Genomic DNA, 24834 nt, shown 5'->3' with positions numbered 1-24834 from the left:
TGAAGAATAAAACTTTTATTACAACATAGCATCAAGAACAATATTTGGTACGTTTAATATTGGATAAAAACAGCTCAAAGAGGAATGTCAGGAGCTCACAAGTTGGCTGGTTAGGGAATTAATGGTCATGAATGTTTTCCTTGGGTGGGTAATTAGAGAAGATTTCAGTCAACAGCAGCCAAGTCATGCCTTCATGTCAAACAATTGTCACAAACATCTCACTTCCTTCATAACAGTTTTTAGCCTAACGTCCAACAATGAAGCCTGCACAGGTCCGCCAGGTGCACAACACTTGACGGGACACGAGGAACATGCAACATTTCACCAGCACCTGCCTGGGGATGATGCAGGAGGCAATAAAGACATCAGTAACACTTCATGGCACGCCTCTTCAAACACTCTCCCATACAAAGACAACAATAAATGCTCACAGTGGAGCTCCTTCACGGAGCAAATATGTGCTTCTGAAAGTCCGTTTGATGGCAACAAGAAAGATCTTCAACGCAGTTTTGTATTAAAATTAACTTTATGTGACACTGCTTCAATCCCTTGGTAAATGATTAATAATCTGAGACTAAGAAATAAAACTTGAGTGTATACATACATATGTGTATCTAGAATTCATCATAACACTGTATATACTTTACTATATATATATTTTTATGTATATGTCGATATCAGCAATCCACATCCCGTATGGGACTGTAGTTGGCTGCTGTCCTTGGTGTGTCTCTGGTCAAAGTCAAGCAACGCCTTCAATGAGACAAAAGAGGAAGTCAGCTCTTCTGTCAAGTTGTCAAAAAGTACAAATCTTTCTCACCTCGGGCTTCTCAAACATCGTCTCCGTCTCCCTGCTTCTGCATCTGGGCCTGCATCTTGGCGATCATCTCCTGCATTCGCCTCAACTGGAAGACACCAGAATAAATGTTATTTTTCTACAAGTAGTGAATAAACAATCAAGTCACCATATTTCACCCAAGTGTGTGTGTGTGTGTGTTCTTGTATTTCTACACTTCTTAAGACATCAACAAGGAAAAGTACCTTCTATATGAGGACAAGTTAGGACCATAATCATGGTCCCGATACGGAAAACCATTGCATCTAATAGAGAGCCAAATACTAAAGTCTGTGAACATTGCTCCAAAGTTACTAGAGTGTGAACATTGCTCCAAAGTCAGGACAGCACAGACCGAACCTTGTTGGTTTTACCGAGCACCAAGTCATGTAAAATCCAACTGTGCCTTGGTACAGCACTTCAGACTTCCTGCAACAAATTTGTTCCTACTCCCGGAATCCAACGGGAGTATGTTCTAATCATGGCAGACGACTATTTTTGGAAAAATGAGGATTCACAACCTCATCTTTTTGAAGCTGAATATACGGAGGATGAAGTGCTGCTTCTATAAGCGAGCACAAAGAAGAGGCTGAAACGTTGGAGCAGACGGAAGCCCAGAGAGTGAGATCGGCGTGATTTGACGGTGTAAATGTGGAACTTGGAGCTAAGCTATGCCGAATTATTGGAGTAACCAAAATCAACAGGAAACGTCACCGGCCAGTTGGACCAAATGGACAACCGTCCATGGAGTGAGTCACATTAATATTGATCATGATACACGTGGCACGTCATGTGTGTTATTACAACTACAGTACATACACAGTCTGGCTAACTGTGTACAAACAAAATATGAAATAATACTTTACAGCAGGGGTCTCAAACTTAATTTACCTTGGGGCCACTGGATACAGAAACTGGGTGGGGCTGGGCCGCAAGAAAAGATTTCTTAAAAAAATCTAACATGCACTTTTTAATGAATTCACCTTCTTTGAATGGCTATCCCGCCCTAGCAACATACTTGCCAATCCTCACGATTTTTCCGGGAGACTCCCGAATTTCAGTGGCCCTCCCGACAATCTCCGGGGCAATCATTACCCCGAATTTTTCACCATACAAACAGCGTGCCGGCCCAGTCACATGTTGTATACGGCTTCTGCAGACACACGTAAGTGACTGCAAGACATACTTCATCAACAGCCATACAGGTCACACTGAGGGCGGCCGTATAAACAACTTTATCACTGTTACAAATATGCGCCACACTGTGAACCCACACCAAACAAGAATGACAAACACATTTCGGGAGAACATCCGCACCGTAACACAACATAAACACAACAGAACAAATACCCAGAACACCTTGCAGCCCTAACTCTTCCGGGCTGCAATATACACCCCCGCTACCACCAAACCCCGCCCACCTCAACCGACGCACGGACGGACGTTCATGTGTGGGGGCGGGGTTTGGTGGTAGCGGGGGTGTATATTGCAGCCCGGAAGAGTTAGGGCTGCATAGGATTCTGGGTATTTGTTCTGTTGTGTTTATGTTGTGTTACGGTGTGGATGTTCTCCCGAAATGTGTTTGTCATTCTTGTTTGGTGTGGGTTCACAGTGTGGCGCATACTTGTAACAGTGATCAAGTTGTTTATACGGCCAACCTCAGTGTGACCTGTATGGCTGGTGATCAAGTATGTCTTGCAGTCACTTACGTGTGTGTACAGAAGCCAAATACAACATGTGACTGGGCTGGCACGTTGTTGTCGAGGGCGCTAAAGGCAGTGACATCACGGCACGCCCTTAATATTGTTGTTTGGGTGAAGACATTCGAGAGAATGGTTGCCCTGAAATTCAGGAGTCTCCCGGAAAAATCGGGAGGTTTGGCAAGTATGACGCTGTCAAGCGCCATTCATATGAAACCCACGGGCCGCACTAACATAACATTTTCATATTAAGGTGCGGGCCGCAAAATAACGTCTCACGGCCCGCAATTGGCCCGCGTGTCTGAGAACCCTGCTTTACAGATACTGTAATTGTTCATGCTTTTCACTCAGTACAGATTGGTGTCTTATCACAATGTTGTGTATTACAAACTCAAACACGTTTCGTGTTGTTGTAGAAGCTAGCTTATCTCTTTCCGTAGTTAGCTCACAGCTAATACCGTAGCATGCGGATGTGTTAGTACGCTAGAAAAAGAGTTCTTCAGTGTTCACTCTTACCGTAACAATGTTGCTAGTTTGGTTATTATACAGGTTACAAAACGTAAATGAAGTATTGTTGACGCTTTTTGAATGCATTTTTAAAGTGATTTAGAGGTAGAATGAATTGATTAACGTGGACCCTGACTTAAACAAGTTGAAAAAATGTATTTGGGTGTTACCATTTAGTGGTCAATTGTACGGAATATGTACTGTACTGTGCAATCTACTAATAATTGATTGCTAACATTAGCTGCATTGCTAGCCACCAAGAACGAGCCGATTTTTATGTTAGAAAATCTTCTTGTCTCTCATAATGAACGATAGACGACATTCCAAAAAAATGCAGTTCCCTTTTTAAATAACTGTGATGTTGTTAATCACATTTAATAGAAAAAAACGATTTACTTTATGAAGTTACTTGAAGAAGTACAGTTTCGCAAGGTACATAATGGAGCTGTGTGTCAGAATTTCATACCGTGACATTTTTCTCTTTTTAAATATGTGCCTTTCCTCAAAATAAGGCTAAAATGGAACTAGTGAACTCATATTGATGTGGTGTGAGGTGTGGCACCACCCACCTCTGCCTCCTTCTCCTGCAGGATCATATCCTTGTCCATTTCCTCTGGTTCCGGACCCTTTCTGCATCAGTCACAAAAGGGACAGTTACACAATGCTGCTTATTGGACGTATGCAAGTCATCAGGTAAAACTGAACTGGCATCGTAAAATGGAAGTCTGTGTGCAAGGTGCGCATGTTGTGCCGTCAAGGAAATATTAGGCAAACATGACAAAAGCCACATAGAGAAAGTGGAAAAGGGGTCAGTGGGTTAGTGGCGTAGTTGTTTGTAGGATGCTAAAGGAAAGTGCACGTCGAACTACGAAGAGGATGCGGTGAAGTTCTAGCAGAGAAGTAGAAGAAGTGTGAAGGTCAGGGGAACAGCAAGACCTCCCCCACTTGAAGACAACAAAAACATAAGAGTACCTCCAACAGTCCACTCATGGATTGGACAAATCAAGAGCAGAGCGCCATCATAGGATAGATGGCCAGTAAAACCAGTCCTTTATCCTGCATTGGCTTTGAAAGAAAGTCTACAAGAAGTGAGCTATGTTGGGACTTTTCAATGAGATGTTAAAATCCTGTTCCTCTATGATCTACACATGCTATTAAACTTGGAGTCCCTGGGGTGTCAAACTATTCTGCAGTTGTGGCTGCCCGCATGTAACAGGGAATACTATATGAATTCACCTCATGATAATGTTACATTTGATCATTATATATTCTTTAAATATTCCGTGGGAAAAAAACAATCTGTAGACTGGCAGCTGAGTCGCCAGAATCTTATCGTACAATTTATGGAGGTTTTTTTTTTTTACAGCATTTTACTGTAAATAGAAAATTGGTAACAGTTTTTCACGGTAAAATTCTGGCGACAGAACGGTCAGTTTTGTACCGAAAAATCTATGGTTGTTTTTGTTTCTACGGTTTATTACTCTAAATAGAAAAAAGTAACACCAATTTTTACGGTAAAATTCAGGCGAAAAAACGGTCCGTTTTATACCGTAAAATGTATGGTTGTTTTAGTTTCTACGGTTTATTATTGTAAATAGAAAAACAGTACCTCTATTTTTTTTTTACGGTAAAATAGTGGCGACTGAGCAGCCAGTTTTATTTTTTATCTTAAAATCTATTGTTATTTTGACAATGTACAATTTAAAGGGCAACTTGCTTTGAAATTACAAGTCTACATATTTATTTTTATTTTAACAAAAAAAGTTTATATGATATGATACTATATCTGTTACATTATTGGGAAACACAAAACTGATAGTCAATTATTAACGATTATAACTACTTTCCAACCTAAATTCATACAATTGTAACTAACATTATGTTAACATGAACAACATTATTATTACAGATTCATATATAAGTATTTATTTTTAAGAAAGAAAAAAAATGTTTGTAATGTATGATAATAACTTATTTGTTACATTATTATATAATATTGAATACAAATTAATGCAGTTACATGTATTTGTTTCTGTCAAAATGGAAAGACTGAATACATTCAGTAAGAAAAAATAAAGTATTTTGTTGTTGCATATTGTTTCCAAGCCAGATCTGGCCCACGGGCTTTGGGTTTGACACCTGTGGCTTGGACCTTGGTTTATGCTAACATAGCTAACATGCAATGATGTGTTAACCCTACGGTCTAACTGATACTAGTTTTGAAGGTTATTTCAGTTTAATTAAGTCTTTATCTTCCACATAGGAGCTCCCAGTGTCATCGTCTAATGGTGTGTGTGTGTGTGTGTGTGTGTGTGTTGAGCAAGACTGTATTCGATGTCAGCATGTCACTAATACTTTGTCCAAAGAATCATGTCATCAACGACGCTGGGTTTGAGGTGGGGGAGGTGCAGAAAAAGCAAGCGGACAGACAGGTACGTACGCAGGGGATAGAGGCAGAATGTAACCATGGGAGGACAACCTGCCGCTGCGCTTGAGGCGTTCTGAGCGGAAGTTCTCATAGTGCAGGTCCTGAGTCACTTCCTGTAGATCCTGCATGTGGGTACTGTGGAGTCGGGGGACAGTTCATCAAGCAAAACATGATTTGGTTAGGAGGTTGATAGGGATCTAACTGCATTGTAGATAAAGCGCTATTGTGGTTTCAAAATCTTCACTATAATTCTGTGACGTCTGATGGGATCAAAAGAAACTTGGTGAATGTAGGTTTTTTCTGGCGCTTTAGCGTTGAGGTCTGTAAAAAGTCCTTTGTACGGCCCGGGACCCGTGTTCTGTGGTTAACCGCTACCCATAGATGTCTGCCACCCAATGTTACGAAGTGTGTGCACAACCGCAAATATTTAAAATATTTGCCTCCAACAAAATACTCATCGGAGCACCTGCTCGTAAGCCTCGTGTACAACTACAGTAATTCCTTGAATTAGCGCCCGAGCGGTAATTAATTTAAAACCTCTTTTCACTCCGGCGCTTACCAAAGGCATGCAGTAAATTTATGCATGCGCTTATAAATTTGACATTGCCTAATGCCGCAATAAAATTTAAAGCACAATGAATCATCCCGGGAGTTCTTTTTGTTTGGGTCTGAAAAGGCAATTAAAATAACATTATTACCGCCTGTTAGCAGGTTTTCTTAGCTCATGATTTGTTTCTGAAATGTTACTTGTACAACTGCATCAAAATGACTCATATTTGACACACGCAGCTATATTAATAAAACATTTTTTCAAAATACAGCGCTTTGAAAGACGCAACTCCAACAACAAAAAGTCAGCTCTCCACCACTACAAACTAACACAATATTAATAATAAGAATTGCAATTATATAAAACGTAGTAGGTACGTGACTTACCCGCCAGTAATTCTAGGAATATGCTAATTATTTTGCGAAACGAGTTTGACCCGGCGGTAATTCTAGGCATGTGCTAATTATTTTGCGAAACGAGTTTGACCCGGCGGTAAATCGATTTTAAAATGTTTATATCATTGTACCTTCTGACCAGCAAGCATGTAGACAACTACAACGTGACAACGTTCACATTGTGTATTACCGGACAGTAAGCATAAAGAAAACTACAACTTTAGGAAATTCACATTGACGTGAACAATGGTAGTTTACATTTTCGTTTTAGCGAAATCCAACAGAACACCAGCAAGGTGGGGGCGTGGGACGCCGTGATGGGGAGAAAAAGAAAAGTCTGTTCATAGTAGATAAGAGGAATTGTTTTTTTCGGACATTTCCTGAAAATTTGATGAAAATCCATCGACAACTTTTTGAGTTATGTTGCACTCAAAAAGACAAAGATAAGAGGCACAAACATAACCTCTTTGGCAGAGGTATTAAAGGGGAACATTATCACAATTTCAGAAGGGTTAAAACCATTAAAAATCAGTTCCCAGTGGCTTATTTTATTTTTCGAAGTTTTTTTCAAAATTTTACCCATCACGCAATATCCCTAAAAAAAGCTTCAAAGTGCCTGATTTTAACCATCGTTATATACACCCGTCCATTTGCCTGTGACGTCACACAGTGATGCCAATACAAACAAACAGCAAGGTATAGCAACATTAGCTCGGATTCAGACTGGGATTTCAGCGGCTTAACACCGTCTGATAAGATAATTACTAACAACTATGAACTAGGTTTACAGCATATGAAATACATTCGGCAACAACATGCACTTTGAGAGTGCAGACAGCCCACTTCAGGCGCGCTAAGAACATATATTTTTCCACGATTTCAGCACTCAGGTTAACCATACCTAAATAGACACAAAATACTGCATTACACAAGACTACCCGAATGTACTCGAATGATTGACAAAAATAAATGTTTTTAAGCTAAATTATTGGTAAACACAGTTTATGTATAATAATTTACGTAAAACCGCGAGTAATGAATAAAGTTTTCATCAATTAATATATTCTGTAGACATACCCTCATCCGCTCTCTTTTCCTGAAAGCTGATCTGTCCAGTTTTGGAGTTGATGTCAGCAGGCCAGGGAAGCTAGGGTCGATATTCTTCTCTTGATCATCTTCGGTGGCATAAGGGACGGTGTGAGCTAAGACATTCAGGGGGTTTAGCTCGCTCGTCTGCGGGAACAAACTGCCGCCATTGCTTGCCGTGCTACCGAGGTCCTTTGTCCCTGAATTGCTCACACACTCCGGCAGATATAATGGGGGTCTGGCGGCAGATTTCTTTGACTTTACCGTAGGAAATGCATCTGCTTTGAGTGTCGCAGGATATCCACACATTCTTGCCATCTCTGTCGTAGCATAGCTTTCGTCGGTAAAGTGTGCGGAACAAACGACTGACCATTTCGTCGGCTTTCCCCACAGCCTCGTATTTTGAACAAATTTCGTCCAATTTCTTGCCACTTTCGCATCTTTGGGCCACTGGTGCAACTTGAATCCGTCCCTGTTTGTGTTGTTACACCCTCTGACAACACACCGACGAAAGTGAGAAAATGGCGGATTGCTTCCCGATGTGATGTCACAATGTGATGTCATCGCTCCGAGAGCGAATAATAGAAAGGCGTTTAATTCGCCAAAATTCACCCATTTAGAGTTCGGAAATCGGTTAAAAAAATATATGGTCTTTTTCTGCAACATCAAGGTATATATTGACGCTTACATAGGTCTGGTGATAATGTTCCCCTTTAAAGTCTGCGTACATCAAAGTGCGCCACCTTCGTCTCGAGCGTTTCCAAGCCGACACAGGTCACGGCGCATCGCGCGAAGGGAAAGTGCCCACGGGGAATACGAGTAATATGAGCAGGCACTTGACAAATCATCACCTGGAAAATAGATTTGAAGCCAGTGAGGCTTATCATCAATTTGTGAGGTATTTACATTATTCAAAGTTAAATTGTCCGTTAACTTGTCTGAGAAACAGCTTTCTCCAAACTGATATAAAGTAGGGCTGCAACAACTAATTGATTATATCGATTACAATCGATTATAAAAATAGTTGGCGATTAATTTAGTCATCGATTCGTTGGATCTATGCTATGCGCATGCGCACAGGCTATGTTTTTTTTGTTTTACTTTTATTTATAAACTGCGACATTTACAAACAGCTGAGAAACAATAATCAAAATAATATGGTTGTAACGGTACGTGTATTTATATCGAACCGTTTCGGCACGGGGGTTTCGTTTCGGTGTGGAGGTGTGCCGAACGAGTTTCCACACGGACATATTAAGTAGCGTACTGCACGTTGTGTAAACAATACTCAAAATGCCGGACATTTGAGAAACTCCGCCCTGACACCTCCGCAAAAGAGGACATGTCTGGTGAAAAGAGGACGTATGGTCAGTCTATCCTAGTCCGTTAGCTGCTAGCATGATAGCTCGGTCCTGACCATACGTCCTCTTTCACCGGACATGTCCTCTTTTGCGGGGCTGTCGGGCGGTGTTTCTTAAATGCCTCAAATGTCCGGCATTTTGAGTTAGGGTTGCGTGTATTTTCAATGTACGTCCAGGCTTAAGAAGGTTAAAAACACAACAAGTTGTGCACGCAGCAGCATTCGTGAGGGAGGGGGAAAGACAGAGAGAGCGAGAGAGTTGTGTTAAACGCGCATGCGTCGTCAGGCTCTGCTTTTTATCGATAGATTTATCGATTTAATTTGTTATTATCTATAGCAGGGGTGTCAAAAGTGTGCATTTTTGTAACATTTTCCTTGTTTTATATGGCAAGTTGAAAGAACATGGCGCCAGTATGCTGTTTTTTAACAATAAAATACTGGAAAGGATAGAAATGTAGTTTGTCTCCTTTATCCGATTATTAATCGATTAATCGAAGTAATAATCGACAGATTAATCGATTATCAAATTAATCTTTAGTTTCAGCCCTAATATAAAAATTTGCCCACAGCAGAGGACGATGCTTCTCAGGAAGTAAAAGTTGAATGACACCAAAGTGAATATTATTGTTTTACATTTATAACACTGGATGTTTACAAAGACATCAACTGTAAATTATTTTCTTAAATATTTGTTTGAAACACAATTATTTGCACTTAAAAATACATGTTTGTAATAAATATGATTTTAACATTTGAGCATTACATTTGTGTTCAATTACTGTAAGTCTTTTTATCCTAATCAATCTGCCAGTTCATTTTGGATACTGTGGTATTTGTTTTGGACAATACCACCCTAATGTCGTACCATGGCCTTAATACCATGAGATTTTGATATTGTTACGTCCCTGGAGGTTGACAAGAAGTGTTGGCTCACATCAGCATGGTACGCAGCTTGAGGAAGTCGTTGTGTTCAGGGTTCTCCACCTCCACCACTCCCCACGGGTACAGGCGGCCACGCACCTTCTTCCCTTTAGCCTCGATCTGCTGGTTGGATCCGACCACCGCAAAAGGGATGCTAGCCTGGAGAACAGCAGTGTTCGAATAATGCCATGTTTTGAACCTTCAATTTTGAAGGCCAAAGTGTCTGACTGGCAACTGCTGGCCAATCATAAAAAAACAACTTCCTGCCATTACTGTGTCCATGTTATGTAAGAATACAGTACGCCACAATAGACTGCAATAATATTCAAACTCGTCATAAAAGAAACATCACACAATGCAACTGCACTGTTTGTGTGACTCTAGCACAGGGGTCACCAACTTTTTTGAAACCAAGAGCTACTTCTTGGGTACTGATTAATGCGAAGGGCTACCAGTTTCCATCCATCCATTTTCTAACGCTTATTCCCTTTGGGGTCGCTGGAGCCTATCTCAGCTACAATCGGGCGGAAGGCGGAGTACACCCTGGACAAGTCGCCATCTCATCGCAGGGGCTACCAGTTTGATACACACTTAAATAAATTGCCAGAAATAGCCAATTTGCTCAATTTACCTTTAACTCTATGTTATTATTAATAATTAATGATATTTATCTTTGTGGAAACACTGATCATCTTAATGATTTCTCACAATAAATATATATAGAAACAGACAAATATCAATATGCAACATTTTATTTTTATATTTTCAAATTGAACATTTTCAAATGATCATTTCTAAGACAGTCTTGTGAAATCACAATATCCCATTTTAACTAGCTGCCGCTAACATTTTTAACAAATCATGAATTACTTTGCACCATGTTTGTACAAATAATAACTCATGTAAAATACAAAAGTCAACTCTCAAATTTTTGAATAAATCACGTCACACTTTGAACTGGACACCAAATCTGTTATCTGTTTTTTTGTCAGTTAGTGAAGACCAAGTTTTTAAAATATTTTCTTGGATTTTCAAATTCTATTTGAGTTTTGTCTCTCTTAGAATTAAAAATGTCGAGCAAAGCGAGACCAGCTTGCTAGTAAATAAATAAAATTTAAAAAATAGAGGCAGCTCACTGGTAAGTGCTGCTCTTTGAGCTATTTTTAGAACAGGCCAGCGGGCTACTCGTTTGGTCCTTACGGGCGACCTGGTGCCCGCGGGCACCGCGTTGGTGACCCCTGCTCTAGCAGTAAACGTATTAGCTACATATGTTTTCAGGCATCTAAACATAATGAGTGTGGACAAAAGACGATAAAACATAGTGACACTAGATTTTGGGGGATGTAACGGTAATGTAGATTCCACGATATTGCGGTTTGAAAACCTTCACAATAATGCTGTGACGTATGACGATATCAATTTTGGTGAGAGTAGTCCTTTCTGGCGCTTTTGGTTTGGCTGGTCAGAAAATAGACTACATTTCCCTGCGCACTGGATTTTGGGAGATTCTCTCGAATTGCCAGCCCAGCCAATCACCACGCAACCGCATATGTTGCCACGACTCGCTGTATTTGTACTAACTATAATTTGTACTACCATTCCTTTTTAAAAACACCGTTAAAGAACATATAAGTCCAAAACATTCGTCTTTTATGTTACGCGTCCCTTTTTGACTAGGCCTCGACACGTAACACTGTAACACTAACAAGCAGACAAACGCTTGCAAAAACAGAATGTCTTTGGAGCCGGTAATGAAGCGCGCCATGTTGGTCTCGAGTGTTCCAAGCCACAATAGACTACCATATTTTCCGCACCATTAGCCGCACCTAAAAACCACAAATTTACTCAGAAGCTGACAGTGCGGCTTTTAACCTGGTGCGCTTTATATATGGATAAATATTAAGATTCATTTTCATAAAGTTTCGTTCTCGCAACTTCGGTAAACAGCCGCCATCTTTTTTCCCGGTAGAGCAGGAAGCGCTTCTTCTTCTACGCAAGCAACCGCCAAGGTAAGCACCCGCCCCCATAGAACAGGAAGCGCTTCTTCTTGTACTGTAAGCAACCACCCGCCCCCGGAAGAAGAAGAAGAAGCGCGCGGTGCATGCTGGGATATGTGACGTTTCATTTCCATTTGTGTGTTTATGTAAAGACCCCAAAATGGCTCCTATTAAGTGTGTTGTCTGTCTAATTATAAATAATGCAGATGAGGCGTGTTAACTGAGTTCTCAACGTTTACTCACAGCGTGCTCATAACCACATTCTAACTCCCAGCATACAACAACGCTTCTCAGGGCTACCGCGCATGCTCGTAACTATCGTTGCATGCTGGGTAGTGTAGTTGTTATATTTGCTAGCTCATAACATCACATTGAGAGACACGCTTACGCGCTTAATTCAATACTCGCCGTCATTCCGGGTGGATTGACAAAAGACCTCCAGCCGCTAGATATTGGTGTCAACAGGGCATTCGAAGCTAGACTGCTAACTGCGTGGGAACAGTGGATGACGAAGAAGCGCGCGGTGCATGCTGGGATATGTGACGTTTCATTTCCATTTGTGTGTTTATGTAAAGACCCCAAAATGGCTCCTATTAAGTGTGTTGTCTGTCTAATTATAAATAATGCAGACGAGGCGTGTTAACTGAGTTCTCAACGTTTACTCACAGCGTGCTCATAACCACATTCTAACTGCCAGCATACAACGCTTCTCAGGGCTACCGCGCATGCTCGTAACTATCGTTGCATGCTGGGTAGTGTAGTTGTTATATTTGCTAGCTCATAACATCACTTTAAGAGACACGCTTACGCGCTTAATTCAATACTCGCCGTCATTCCGGGTGGATTGACAAAAGACCTCCAGCCGCTAGATATTGGTGTCAACAGGGCATTCGAAGCTAGACTGCTAACTGCGTGGGAACAATGGATGACAGAAGGCGAACACACATTCACTAAGACGGAGGCAGCGCCAGACGACGCCAACATCTGCCAGTGGATCGTAAATGCCTGGGCAGATATTTCGGTCACAACTGTGGTCCGAGCTTTCCGGAAGGCAGGATTCACAGAACTGCTGGATAACAGTGACACTGACTCCGATGACTTCGACGAGACGGAACCGTCCATTTTGGATCTCACATTTGCCCAACTTTTCACTTCGGACACCGAAGACGAAGGATTTACGAATGAAGAATAACTTCAGAAAGTGAGCGCTATGTTTATTTTGTGTGTTGTGACATTAACGTTCGAGCAACATTATGTTGCTATTGCTCTGCACTATTTTGAATTTTACTATGTTTGTGATTGCACATTTGCGTACATTTTGGGACAGAGTTGTTAGAACGCTGGTTTTCAATATATTATTAAAGTTTGACTGACCTATCTGACTGTTTTTTTGACATTCCCTTTAGCGCAGCGTAGGCGCGGCTTATAGTCCGGGGCGGCTTATTGGTGGACAAAGTTATGAAATATGCCATTCATTGAAGGTGCGGCTAATAATCCGGTGCGCCTTATAGTGCGGAAAATACGGTAAGTCAAGGCGCACTGCGCCGAGGGAAGAGATATTTGCACCATTATTTTGTGAGGTATTTACTTTATCAAAAGTTAAACTGTGAGTTAACTTTTCTGAGAGACTGCATTTTCTAAACTAATATAAAACAGTGTCCAAAGTAGAAGCACCGCTTCTCAGAAAGTAAAAGTTGACACTAAAGTGAACATTATTGTTTTACACTTGTTCAACACATTGTCACTATGAAGACCCTCAAATGTAAGTTTTTTTTATATTTGCTGGTAACATTGGATGTTCCTCCACTATTCTTTGCACTGAAAAATACTTGTTTGTAGTAACTAATATGATTAGAACATTCAGGCATTTCGTTTGGATTTATTTACAGTAAGAGTGTTTATCCTAAACCAATTAGTTTACACCAGGGGTGCTCACACTTTTTCTGCAGGCGAGCTACTTTTCAATTGATCAAGTCGTGGAGATCTACCTCATTCATATATATAATTTATGAAATATATGTTTTTGTTAACAAGTTAAAGGTGTTTAATGATAATGCAAGCATGTTTAACACATATAGTTAATATTGTTAAAAAATTAAGTGTTTAATGATAATACAAGCATGTTTAATACATATAGTTAATATTGTTAACAAGTTAAAGGTGTTTAATGATAATACAAGCATGTTTAACACATAGTTAATATTGTTAAAAAATTAAAGGTGTTTAATGATAATACAAGAATGTTTAATACATATAGTTAATATTGTTAACAACTTGAAGGTGTTTAAAGATAATACAAGCATGTTTAACACATATAGTTAATATTGTTAACAAGTTAAAGGTGTTTAAAGATAATACAAGCATGTTTAACACATATAGTTAATATTGTTAATAAGTTAAAGGTGTTTAAAGATAATACAAGCATGTTTAACACATATAGTTAATATTGTTAATAAGTTAAAGGTGTTTAAAGATAATACAAGCATGTTTAACACATATAGATTCCTTTCTTTCATGAAGACAAGAATATAAGTTGGTGTATTACCTGATTCTGATGACTTGCATTGATTGGAATCAGACAGTGGTGATGATAATGTCCGCATTTTCGAATGGAGGAGAAAAAAAGTCCTCCTTTCTGTCCAATACCACATGAAAGTGTTTGGTTTTTGGCATCTTATTTATCCAGCTTCCGTACTCCTTTGTATACACTTTACAAGAAATACATTGGCGGCAAACTCTGTAGCTTGCTAGCTTGTGCACGCCAACTTTCTGAGACTCTTATTTTGTTAGCTCAACTGTGCAACTGTCCAGTCGGTCTTTGGAGTTTTGACGACAGGTACAGCGCCAGAGTCTGTTGAAATAAAGTGTTTCTCGCCTTCCAGTTGGTAATTTTAATGAGCTGGCAGCAGCCAGCGTCATCTCAGAAGACCCTCGGGTGCCGTGAATGTCAATCAAGTGACGAAAGTGACGTCATAGTGAAGATTTATGATCGCTCATTTTTAGGACTATTTTTTTAATGCCTGGCTGGTGATCAACACCCTCCGAGATCAACCGGTAGCTCGCGATCGACGTAATGAGCACCCCTGGTTTACACACTACAACGTTTAAACCTTGTCTTTGTTTTTTTAGACATATCCCACAATAACATCGCACCGTGGCCTTAATACTGTGATAATATCGTACCTAGAGATTTTGATACCCTTACATCCCTATTCTCCACTACATTGTGGTAAATGAAGAGTATTATTAAATGTTAATTCTAAATGTATTTGTTTGGCGGCCCAAGTTTATCCAATGGGAGTATCAAAATTTGGCAGCTAGTGTAAGCACTTGCTTCGGACACATTTTTCATTTGTTTTGGCTGAGCAGCATTGAGAGATCATAAATGCAACATTTACCTTGAGAATCCTGGTCTGCTCTTTAAAGTCCTCGTCCTCGTCTGATTCAGCATCGGGAAGGTGGTAGATCTTGATTCCATGTTCGTCAATTTCATCCAGAATCTGAGTAATCACAACGATGCATTTAGGCAGTGCTTCCTCAAACATTTACTGTTACTCCGCCCCTGGAAGAAGAAAACATTTTGCACGCCCCACCTACTTCTATAAATGGTATCATTGGTCTACAAAATTGTTAAAAGTACACCTCTGCATAACATTGTATGCAGAGGTCTGGCGGGTCTCTCCCTTAGAGATAGGGTGAGAAGTTCTGCCATCCGGGAGGAGCTCAAAGTAAAGCCGCTGCTCCTCCACATGGAGAGGAGCCAGAAGAGGTGGTTCGGGCATCTGGTCAGGATGCCACCCGAACGCCTCCCTAGGGAGGTGTTTCGGGCACGTCCAACCGGTAGGAGGCCACAGGGAAGACCCAGGACACGTTGGGAAGACTATGTCTCCCGGCTGGCCTGGGAACGCCTCAGGATCCCCTGGGAAGAGCTAGACGAAGTGGCTGGGGAGAGGGAAGTCTGGGCTTCCCTGCTAAGGCTGCTGCCCCCGCGACCCGACCTCGGACAAGCGGAAGAAGATGGATGGATGGATGGATATATACTTTTTAATGCAAAAAGGTGACATTTGTCATATGAAATTCTGACTTTTATCACAATATCGCCAATTTTTTTTGTTGCTCTTGTAAAACAGTGACATTTTTTAAAGTAAAATGATGACTTTTGTCATCATTTTGCCGAGGAAAAATTCAGATCATTATTATAACAGTGCCAAAATTTTAAAGTCTTCTTATAAAATTTTCACTTTTGTCGAGTAAAATTACGATTTTTTTTCACAAAATTGCCAAAATGTTCAGCTTTTCTAGTAAAAATGCGACTGTTATTGAGTAAAATTCCAACTTTTATCATAATATTGCACACATGTTCAGTTTTTCTTGTAAAATTTTGACTCGCGTTGAGTAAAATGACGACTTTTATTATAATACTGCTAAAATTCGAAGTTTTTCCTGTGAAATTGGGAAACCTGTAGAAACAAAGAATATAACTTTAATAAAATTATATTTAATCTATAACAGAAAATATTTAAAGTGCATTAATTTGCCTGAAATTCCCCCCCAAATTGTAAGCCTTATTTAAACTATGAAAATGTTTTGACCAAATTAAATAAACTCAAATAATAATAAATTCAAATTAATCAGCAAAATAAATTCGGCACTCGGCAAAACAAAAATTTGTGCAGATGAAGAAGTCAGGATTAATGGCTACAATGAGCTTGTTTTGTAGTGCACAGCATTTCAAAGCAGGGGTTGAAGTATGATGCTGCATGATACTGATAAAGCATGTTCCCTGGGGTGACATTATTACATACACGTGTGCACTATTGACTCTTGATTAAGGCTGAAACAACGCGTCGACGTAGTCGACGTCATCGGTTACGTAAACACGTCGACGTCGTTTTTATGCTTCGACGCGTCGCATATTTACGTCACACTGCCGTCATGGCGGAGCGCAAAGCAGATGATGCGAGCGGTGCGAGCGAGGGAAAAAAAGCACGCCAAAAGTCGTCAAAAGTGTGGGAGTATTTCAATAAACAAATGTATATAATTCGGCATTAATTCGGCCAGTCGGCTTATAAAATCAGAGCCGATCAGTTTACGTTCGCGCGCAGGTATAACGCGGCGCACTCCTGTCTCATCTGCTGGTGCGCGAGCCCGGTAATTAGACCGCTGTGTCAAATCAAGGAGTACAAAAGACGCCAGCGCAGAGTGGAAAAAGGTTTAGTTCATTACAGATAACCCAGAGTTGTGCCAAAAGTATGTAAGATTTAATATTTCTCTTCGTGGGTGTGGCGCACCTGTTGCGCTGGTGAGATGGGAGGGGGGGTTGTGTGCATGTAGCGTGCTTAGTCTGGAGGCTAAATACACACAGTGTGTTATGTAACTGTTGTTTAGTGTTGATATTCTTTGCTTAGTTTGATAAATGTTGGAGCAGTTTGCTTCATCAGGAGGGTGAAGTCGCTCAATTTAAAGTGTTGGATTTAACTGTGTTGGTGAGGGCGTAGAAAAAGGGGCATTTTTCTACCAGTAGACAGCGTTTAAGATTGAGTGTTTCACTGCTAAATTAATAATATATTTATATTGAATATGGATTTTAAATATGTATCTAAATAGGTGGTTAATTGGTTAGGTATTTATGTATTTGCATATTGGGTTTTCTGTTGCATTTATCTATTGTGTTTCTGGTGTTAAATGTATTTTATATGTATCTTGGTACATTCATGTTGAGACAATTTATTTAAAATCTGTTTTAACTTAAAGGGAAAAGATGTGTCCATTTTCTTGCACTTGTTTAATGGTTAAGAGTTTGATAGCTAATTAATAGTTGTAAATTATGGGATTGATAATTGATTGATTTTTTACAGCATGTTAATCTTGTGGTGTTTTGTCCTTAAAGGTTTTTCACCTACTAAAGAAGCTAAAGGCTACTAAAGGCTACTAAAGACAGCTAATGACAGCTAAAGAAACTAAAGTCTATTAACACTGCTAAAGACTGCTAAAAAGACTAAAGAAGAAAAAAGAAGCTGTTTCTTGGTTGGAAAAACTGTTGCAAACTAAAGGAAAATAAAAGGAAAAAGTAACTACGGTCTGGTCTTTTGAGTGAAATCCAGAAGCCACATTCAGCATTGGTACATCCCTTCAAGTGTGGGATAAGCACAGCGAAAAAAGCAAAACACTTGACAGTTGTTGTATGCACACTGTGTCGAGCGGAAATGGCCTATCATAGCAGCACAACGGCTATGAAGGAACATTTGAAAAGAAAACGTTCTTGCCATCACCATCAACTAGTCAATCGTCCGCGTGAGTATACATTGTCATCATTACACAAAATCATGAATGTGTCATTTGTATCTGCGTTGTAAATTCATAAACTAAAACACTGTTTCGCTCTGAGAGGCGCGTTTGGCATGCCTGTTCAGTGTTTACAAAGACGCGCTCCTCTTTAACGCTAACGTTAATTAGTTGTGCAAATACCTTTTACAACATTAACAGTTACATATACTATGTACAAACCAACAATTAACTTTCACTTTAATCATACTATCATTGTTGTGTTATTAAGCAAAATAAGCAATACTTTTACTTTTGTTGAAATGTTTACACTGTTACAGAATATTTCGTTTTGCACTTTTTTGTATTGGATGTTTATCTTTATTTTTGCACATTTTAAAGCAAAATAAGCAATACTTTTACTTTAGAAATGCTTATACTATTGCAGAATATTAAGATTTGCACTGGATGTTTACTTTTATATTTGCACATTAAAAAGCAAATAAGCTACTTTTAATTTTGTTAAATGTTAAAAGTTTTAAATGTTTACATTGTTACAGAATATTTTGTCATGTTGTTGTCAATGTTGACTGAGTGGCCATACTTTTTTTTTTGTATATAAAAGTCATGCCTTTTGAAAAAACTGGCCAACATTTATTTTTTCATCTTCATTTTAAATTAAAAAAATAATCGGTAAAAGGAAAAATAATCTATAGATTAATCGAAAATAATAATCTATAGATTAACCGATTAATCGAAAAAAATAATCTATAGATTAATCGATAGAAAAATAATCGTTAGCTGCAGCCTTACTCTTGATGCACCAAAACTTTGACCGCTGAAAAAAAGACTGATGCTAAACAGCGCTGCTGAAACCGGATGTTGTGATGACGTAAGCAATACCAACAGGATTGTCTGAAATGAGGCAGCATGACCGCGATGTGGACGTACTTTAATATATCTGAAATACACACGCAGACCGTGATCTACATCCTCTTTTAAGGAGAGAAAAAGCAGCTGGAGCAGAAGCGCAAAATAAGTGTGACGTCAGTGAGGCTTGCTGTATCGTGGACATCGAGTCGACAGAAGAAAAGCGTCTCTAACCACGAGTACAGTCCAATTCAGAAAAAAATGCTAGATTTGTTGCTGGTCGTTTTTAATAAATAAAAAGTCACTGAAAAGACTCTAGAAATTTGAAGAATTCTCAACAAAAAAGCAAGAAGCAGCAATAATTGAAAAACACAGCAAACAATATAAGAAATAACAAATATTTGTTTTTAAATGTATGTATAACTTTTTTTGAGACTTTTTAAAGAAAATATATGCATCATTGCAGATTATGCAAAATATATGATGACATCATATTGACCACATAATTAGCCAGCCCCCGCCACCACAGTTATGTTGGAAATCTGGTGATTCAATGACATTGACAAATGTTAGCAGAACTTCATGTTCAATACTTTTGACACAGCCTAGGAAAAATGCTAGTAAAACTTCATGTTCAATACTTCTCACACAACCTAGGAAAAATGTTAGCAAAACTTCATGTTCAAAACACTTGAACACAAACGGCAGATTAGAACCCTATGTGAGCACATTTAACCAATGACAGCGAGTGTGGCCGCACAATAATATGTTGTGTAAACCTCACTCTCCGACGCCGTAAGAATTCAATTACTTGACAGCCGAGGGCTTTTAGCTCATTGACTACCGCCGCTCACCTTGGCTCTCAACTGGTGAAGGTCAGTAGTTGCCAGTTTGAGTCTAGCGTGTGCATAGCTAGACCGCACAGGGATGACCACAGCTCCACACACAACAATTCCAATGCCAATACAGTGCCCTCACCCTGCGCTTGAGCCGCTCTCTCTCTCTGAGGGTGAGTGTGTCTGCCTTAGCGATGACGGGAACCACGTTGACCTTATTGTGGATGGCTTTCATGAACTGGACATCCAGGGGTTTCAGGCTGGGAAAAGAGCAGACATTCAGTTGGGTTGCTAACAGTGAGCAGGAGAATGCTGCTGGACTCACCCGTGTCCGAGTGGGGAAATGAAATAGAAGCAGCAGTGAACTCTGTTGTCGACTATGTGCCGGCGATTTAGGCCGCTCTCGTCATGGAGGTAACGCTCAAACTGGTCATCAATGTAGCTAATAATGGTGCTGAAACTGGTAGAATGAAGTATACACCATCATTAAAATGACAGCACACGTATGAAACAACATTCAAAAAGCTAAAAAGACCTCAGACAAGGTGAAAAGATAGCAGTTGTGCATTTGAACACAAAGACGGCAGAAAATATTTCCCTCTATCCACAATTTTATTCCGAAAAATGTAACAGGTACAGTGTAAAGTTACCACTCCGCAAAGTTTTATGAGAGTCTATAGTGCAGGTTTTGCTTATTAACATGGGTGTAAACAACATCCCTTGGTGGAAGTAATGACAGCAGGTACAAACGCCGTTTCCATATGAGTTGGGAAATTGTGTTAGATGTATAATATAAACGGAATACAATGATTTGCAAATCCTTTTTAACCCATATTCAATTGAATGCACTACAAAGACAACATATTTGATGTTCAAACTCATAAACTTTTTTTTTTTTTTGCAAATAATAATTAACTTAGAATTTCATGGCTGCAACACGTGCCAAAGTAGTTGGGAAAGGGCATGTTCACCACTGTGTTACATGGATTTTCCTTTTAACAACACTCAGTAAATGTTTGGGAACTGAGGAGACACATTTTTTATGCTTCTCAGGTGGAATTCTTTCCCATTCTTGCTTGATGTACAGCTTAAGTTGTTCAACAGTCCGGGGGTCTCCGTTGTGGTATTTTAGGCTTCATAATGTGCCACACATTTTCAATGGGAGACAGGTCTGGACTACAGGCAGGCCAGTCTAGTACCCGCACTCTTTTACTATGAAGCCACGTTGATGTAACACGTGGCTTGGCATTGTCTTGCTGAAATAAGCAGGGGCGTCCATGGTAACGTTGCTTGGATGGCATTATATGTTGCTCCAAAACCTGTATGTACCTTTCAGCATTAATGGCGCCTTCACAGATGTGTAAGTTACCCATGTCTTGGGCACTAATACACCCCCATACCATCACAGATGCTGGCTTTTCAACTTTGCGCCTATAACAATCCGGATGGTTCTTTTCCTCTTTGGTCCGGAGGACACGACGTCCACGGTTTCCAAAAACAATTTGAAATGTGAACTCGTCAGACCACAGAACTCTTTTCCACTTTGTATCAGTCCATCTTAGATGAGTTCAGGCCCAGCGAAGCCGACGGCGTTTCTGGGTGTTGTTGATAAACGCTTTTCGCCTTGCATAGGAGAGTTTTAACTTGCACTTACAGATGTAGCGACCAACTGTAGTTACTGACAGTGGGTTTCTGAAGTGTTCCTGAGCCCATGTGGTGATATTCTTTACACACTGATGTCGCTTGTTGATGCAGTACAGCCTAAGGAATCGAAGGTCACAGGCTTAGCTGCTTACGTGCAGTGATTTCTCCAGATTCTCTGAACCCTTTGATGATATTACGGACCGTAGATGGTGAAATCCCTAAATTCCTTGCAATAGCTGGTTGAGAAAGGTTTTTCTTAAACTGTTCAACAATTTGCTCACGCATTTGTTGACAAAGTGGTGACCCTCGCCCCATCCTTGTTGTGAATGACTGAGCATTTCATGGAATCTACTTTTATACCCAATCATGGCACCCACCTGTTCCCAATTTGCCTGTTCACCTGTGGGACGTTCCAAATAAGTGTTTGATGAGCATTCCTCAACTTTATCAGTATTTATTGCCACCTTCCCAACTTCTTTGTCACGTGTTGCTGGCATCAAATTCTAAAGCTAATGATTATTTGCAAAAAAAAAAAAATGTTTATCAGTTTGAACATCAAATATGTTGTCTTTGTAGCATATTCAACTGAATATGGGTTGAAAATGATTTGCAAATCATTGTATTCCGTTTATATTTATATCTAACACAATTTCCCAACTCATATGGAAACGAGGTTTGTACTTTAATTCCTAAAATACATACCATATTGAATATAAGACTTTTACTACATACCAGTCCTGGCTGTTGATGGCATCTCCATATCCTGGGGTGTCAACCACAGTGAGTCGCAGCTTCACTCCTCGCTCTTCAATTTCCACCGTGGATGCCTCGATTTGAACCGTCCTCTCGATCTTTTCTGTTTGAGGACAACAGAAAGAAGGGCGAGTAAATGACGCTCACCGACATGGTCAATATGGTCTTGGGGGCTACCTGCTGCTCCAGGGATGATCCTCTCAGGGTAGAGGTCAGTCAGGAACAGGCTATTGATCAGGGTGGATTTTCCTAGTCCAGATTCACCTTTTGGTTTCAGACAACACAAGTATCATATAATGTACATCTCAAAGTGAATGTTGTGCTTACACTAAGAACTAAGAAAACATAGATGCCTGATACTAAATTTGACTTAATCTTTCCCAGACCTATCATGTGGCTAATCCCAGTACCTGGGGAATAAAAAAAAGGTTTATTCAGTGATCAGCTAGTCAGTCTAAGAATCAGCAACCTTGCGACAGTTATTGATGCCGCACATTCGCGACATATTGGAACTTGCTAAAGAAAAAAAACTTTAGGACAGAGGCTTTCATTCAACCCAATGTAAAGATGCTATTCCGATGCAGTAAGACCCATGATGCATCGCGTTCACACGTCACACTTTCAAGCCTTATATGCCGAGGGCAGATGAAAAAACAAGCTGTGGGCTGGAAATGGCTGCACTTTTTTTGATCACCCCTGCCTTAAACTGTCCATCTCAACCTTTAAGTCAATACTTAAGAAGTCTTGGCTGTTGTGGGCGCTCATCAAGTTTCCTCTCTTTACTGGGATGCACTGCAAGACTAGTACCGTAATATAAGCAACTACAAGTAACAAGTAATTTAGATAGATAGATAGATAGATAGATAGATAGATAGATAGATAGATAGATAGATAGATAGATAGATAGATAGATAGTACTTTATTGATTCCGTCAGGAGAGTTCCCTATGGAGAGAGTGTCATTTAGTTCAAAGGCAAACTAATTAACTGATCATCAGACCCTGCAGCAAACAAATTAGGGGAACTAGGACTAGTACTACATCGCTTAGTCGCTATTTTGTGAGGTAAAATATGATACAGGACAGAATTCCGTGCCTGTGATTTTTCACCAAAGCAATGACATTTGTTTGCAACATCTATACACAAAAAGATACTGAAGTGGCATATATGCATGTACTACAGTGTGGGAGGATTTGGGTAAGAATTTGAGCATGTGAATTAGGGTGGTTGTGTGCAAAAATATAGCTCCAGAGCCTCCTCACACAGAGTGAAATAATCATCAATATTAGTTTGGTCAAGAGACAAGCAGGCCTCTACCACTGTAGGCACTAATCCCTGCAGGCCCGCAAGCTACATTCCACTCTGGTTTATTTTAAAGCAAGAAAAAGGGATGATCAGCAGTGTTGCACACAGTTTCTACCCTCCCCCTTTCCCAAGTGAGAGATGGGGGAAGTCACACGGTATCAGCAAGAGTTTACATTGCTGAGGACCCCAGCTGAACAACTAGACTTATGCTTTTAAAACAAGCTCACACAAAGGAGCAGAGGATGTGAACTGTTGTGTAATATTTTTAAATAGAGGAGGGTAGCATACATTCAAAAAATATAGGACATCGTCAGCACAGGCCATAGGAGAACCCTGTTTAGTAACAATGTCAAAACGCAGTCAAACTTACCGACAACCATTAGGGTGAACTCAAAACCCTTTTTAACCGACTTGCGATGAACTTGATTTGGCAGGTTGGCGAATCCAACATACCCTGGCGTCTCAGGGTTGGTGAACTGGCCTTGCTGCAGAAAAAAGCAACAGGAAGTAGAAAGACACGTAAGCCAACAAGTTTTTTCCCCTCGGCCATCAGGCACATGAACAATAACTCCTAACAGTAGCTTCCTAGAATTCCTTCTAAGTCTATAACAAGATCTGATAGCTCAGTTACAGCTCTTGTTATTACCAAATCTGTGTTTTATGTTGCAGGATTGCACCAAGAAAAATTCCTAGTTTGTGAACCCGTTCTCAAACAATGGCAATAAAACGATTCTGATTCTGATTCTAAACCTGAAGTTTTTCCCGTTCCTGTTGGAAGACAGATAATTGGAAGCCATGATGAATGGGCCAGCTGGTCACTTAACCTGAAGCATTTAGGTGCAAAATCGGGACAGAAGACATTCCACCCACTCATCCCAGTGTTTATTGCACTTATTTTATGAAGATCGACACCTTGGCCTTGGCAAATCATACGTTTCAAACTCTTGACTGATGTCATTGCAGCCAATGCAGCTGTAAAACTCCCCAGAGTTAGTGTTACCGCTTTAAATTAAAATTATCCTAAAACCTTGATTGGTAACACTTTGATAAACTGACGGACTGGTGACACTGCTCATTTACCGCAGATGTAAGCTAGCGCTAGCTATATTAAATGCTAACATGAATACAAGAGACATTAACCTTTTTCCCCATTAAAAACAACTTATACCCCAATCTAAACTTCCATAAACACATTGCTGTCTGAGCAACTAAGATATTCAGTTGTGGACATTGAATCTAGATGCTGTGCTCCCTTAGCATAGAGAGATCAATCGATACTCGACGCAATATGTCAACAGGAATGTGCATGACGTCACGTAAACCAGACGTGACACACATAAACCAGACGTGATGCACATAAACAACCTTTTTTTCTTTATCACTA

General features: G+C 39.9%; 1 protein-coding gene across 2 annotated transcripts; it reads right to left on the bottom strand.

Moving 5' to 3' along the window:
* Positions 1-23932, bottom strand: septin2 (septin 2). Of its 2 annotated transcripts, none has more exons than XM_061977698.1 (11): positions 23821-23932; positions 22324-22410; positions 22126-22249; positions 20075-20209; positions 19892-20009; positions 15178-15279; positions 9796-9941; positions 5483-5605; positions 3612-3672; positions 821-905; positions 1-753 (listed from the first exon to the last, which is right to left on the bottom strand). In XM_061977698.1, exons 1-10 carry the CDS (start codon positions 23828-23830, stop codon positions 831-833), a joined length of 981 nt encoding a protein of 326 aa, XP_061833682.1. In that variant the 5' UTR covers positions 23831-23932; the 3' UTR covers positions 1-753; positions 821-830. The 2 variants fall into 2 exon arrangements, with proteins under 2 accessions (XP_061833682.1, XP_061833681.1); XM_061977697.1 differs by having other exon boundaries at positions 5522-5605; positions 23821-23931.
* Between the last annotated feature and the right edge of the window lie 902 nt (positions 23933-24834).

This window comes from Nerophis lumbriciformis, linkage group LG18 (genome assembly GCF_033978685.3).
Source record: "Nerophis lumbriciformis linkage group LG18, RoL_Nlum_v2.1, whole genome shotgun sequence".
Taxonomy (NCBI): domain Eukaryota; kingdom Metazoa; phylum Chordata; class Actinopteri; order Syngnathiformes; family Syngnathidae; genus Nerophis; species Nerophis lumbriciformis.
Note: the sequence above shows the minus strand (reverse complement) of the source record. Positions and strands in the feature narration are given on the sequence as shown.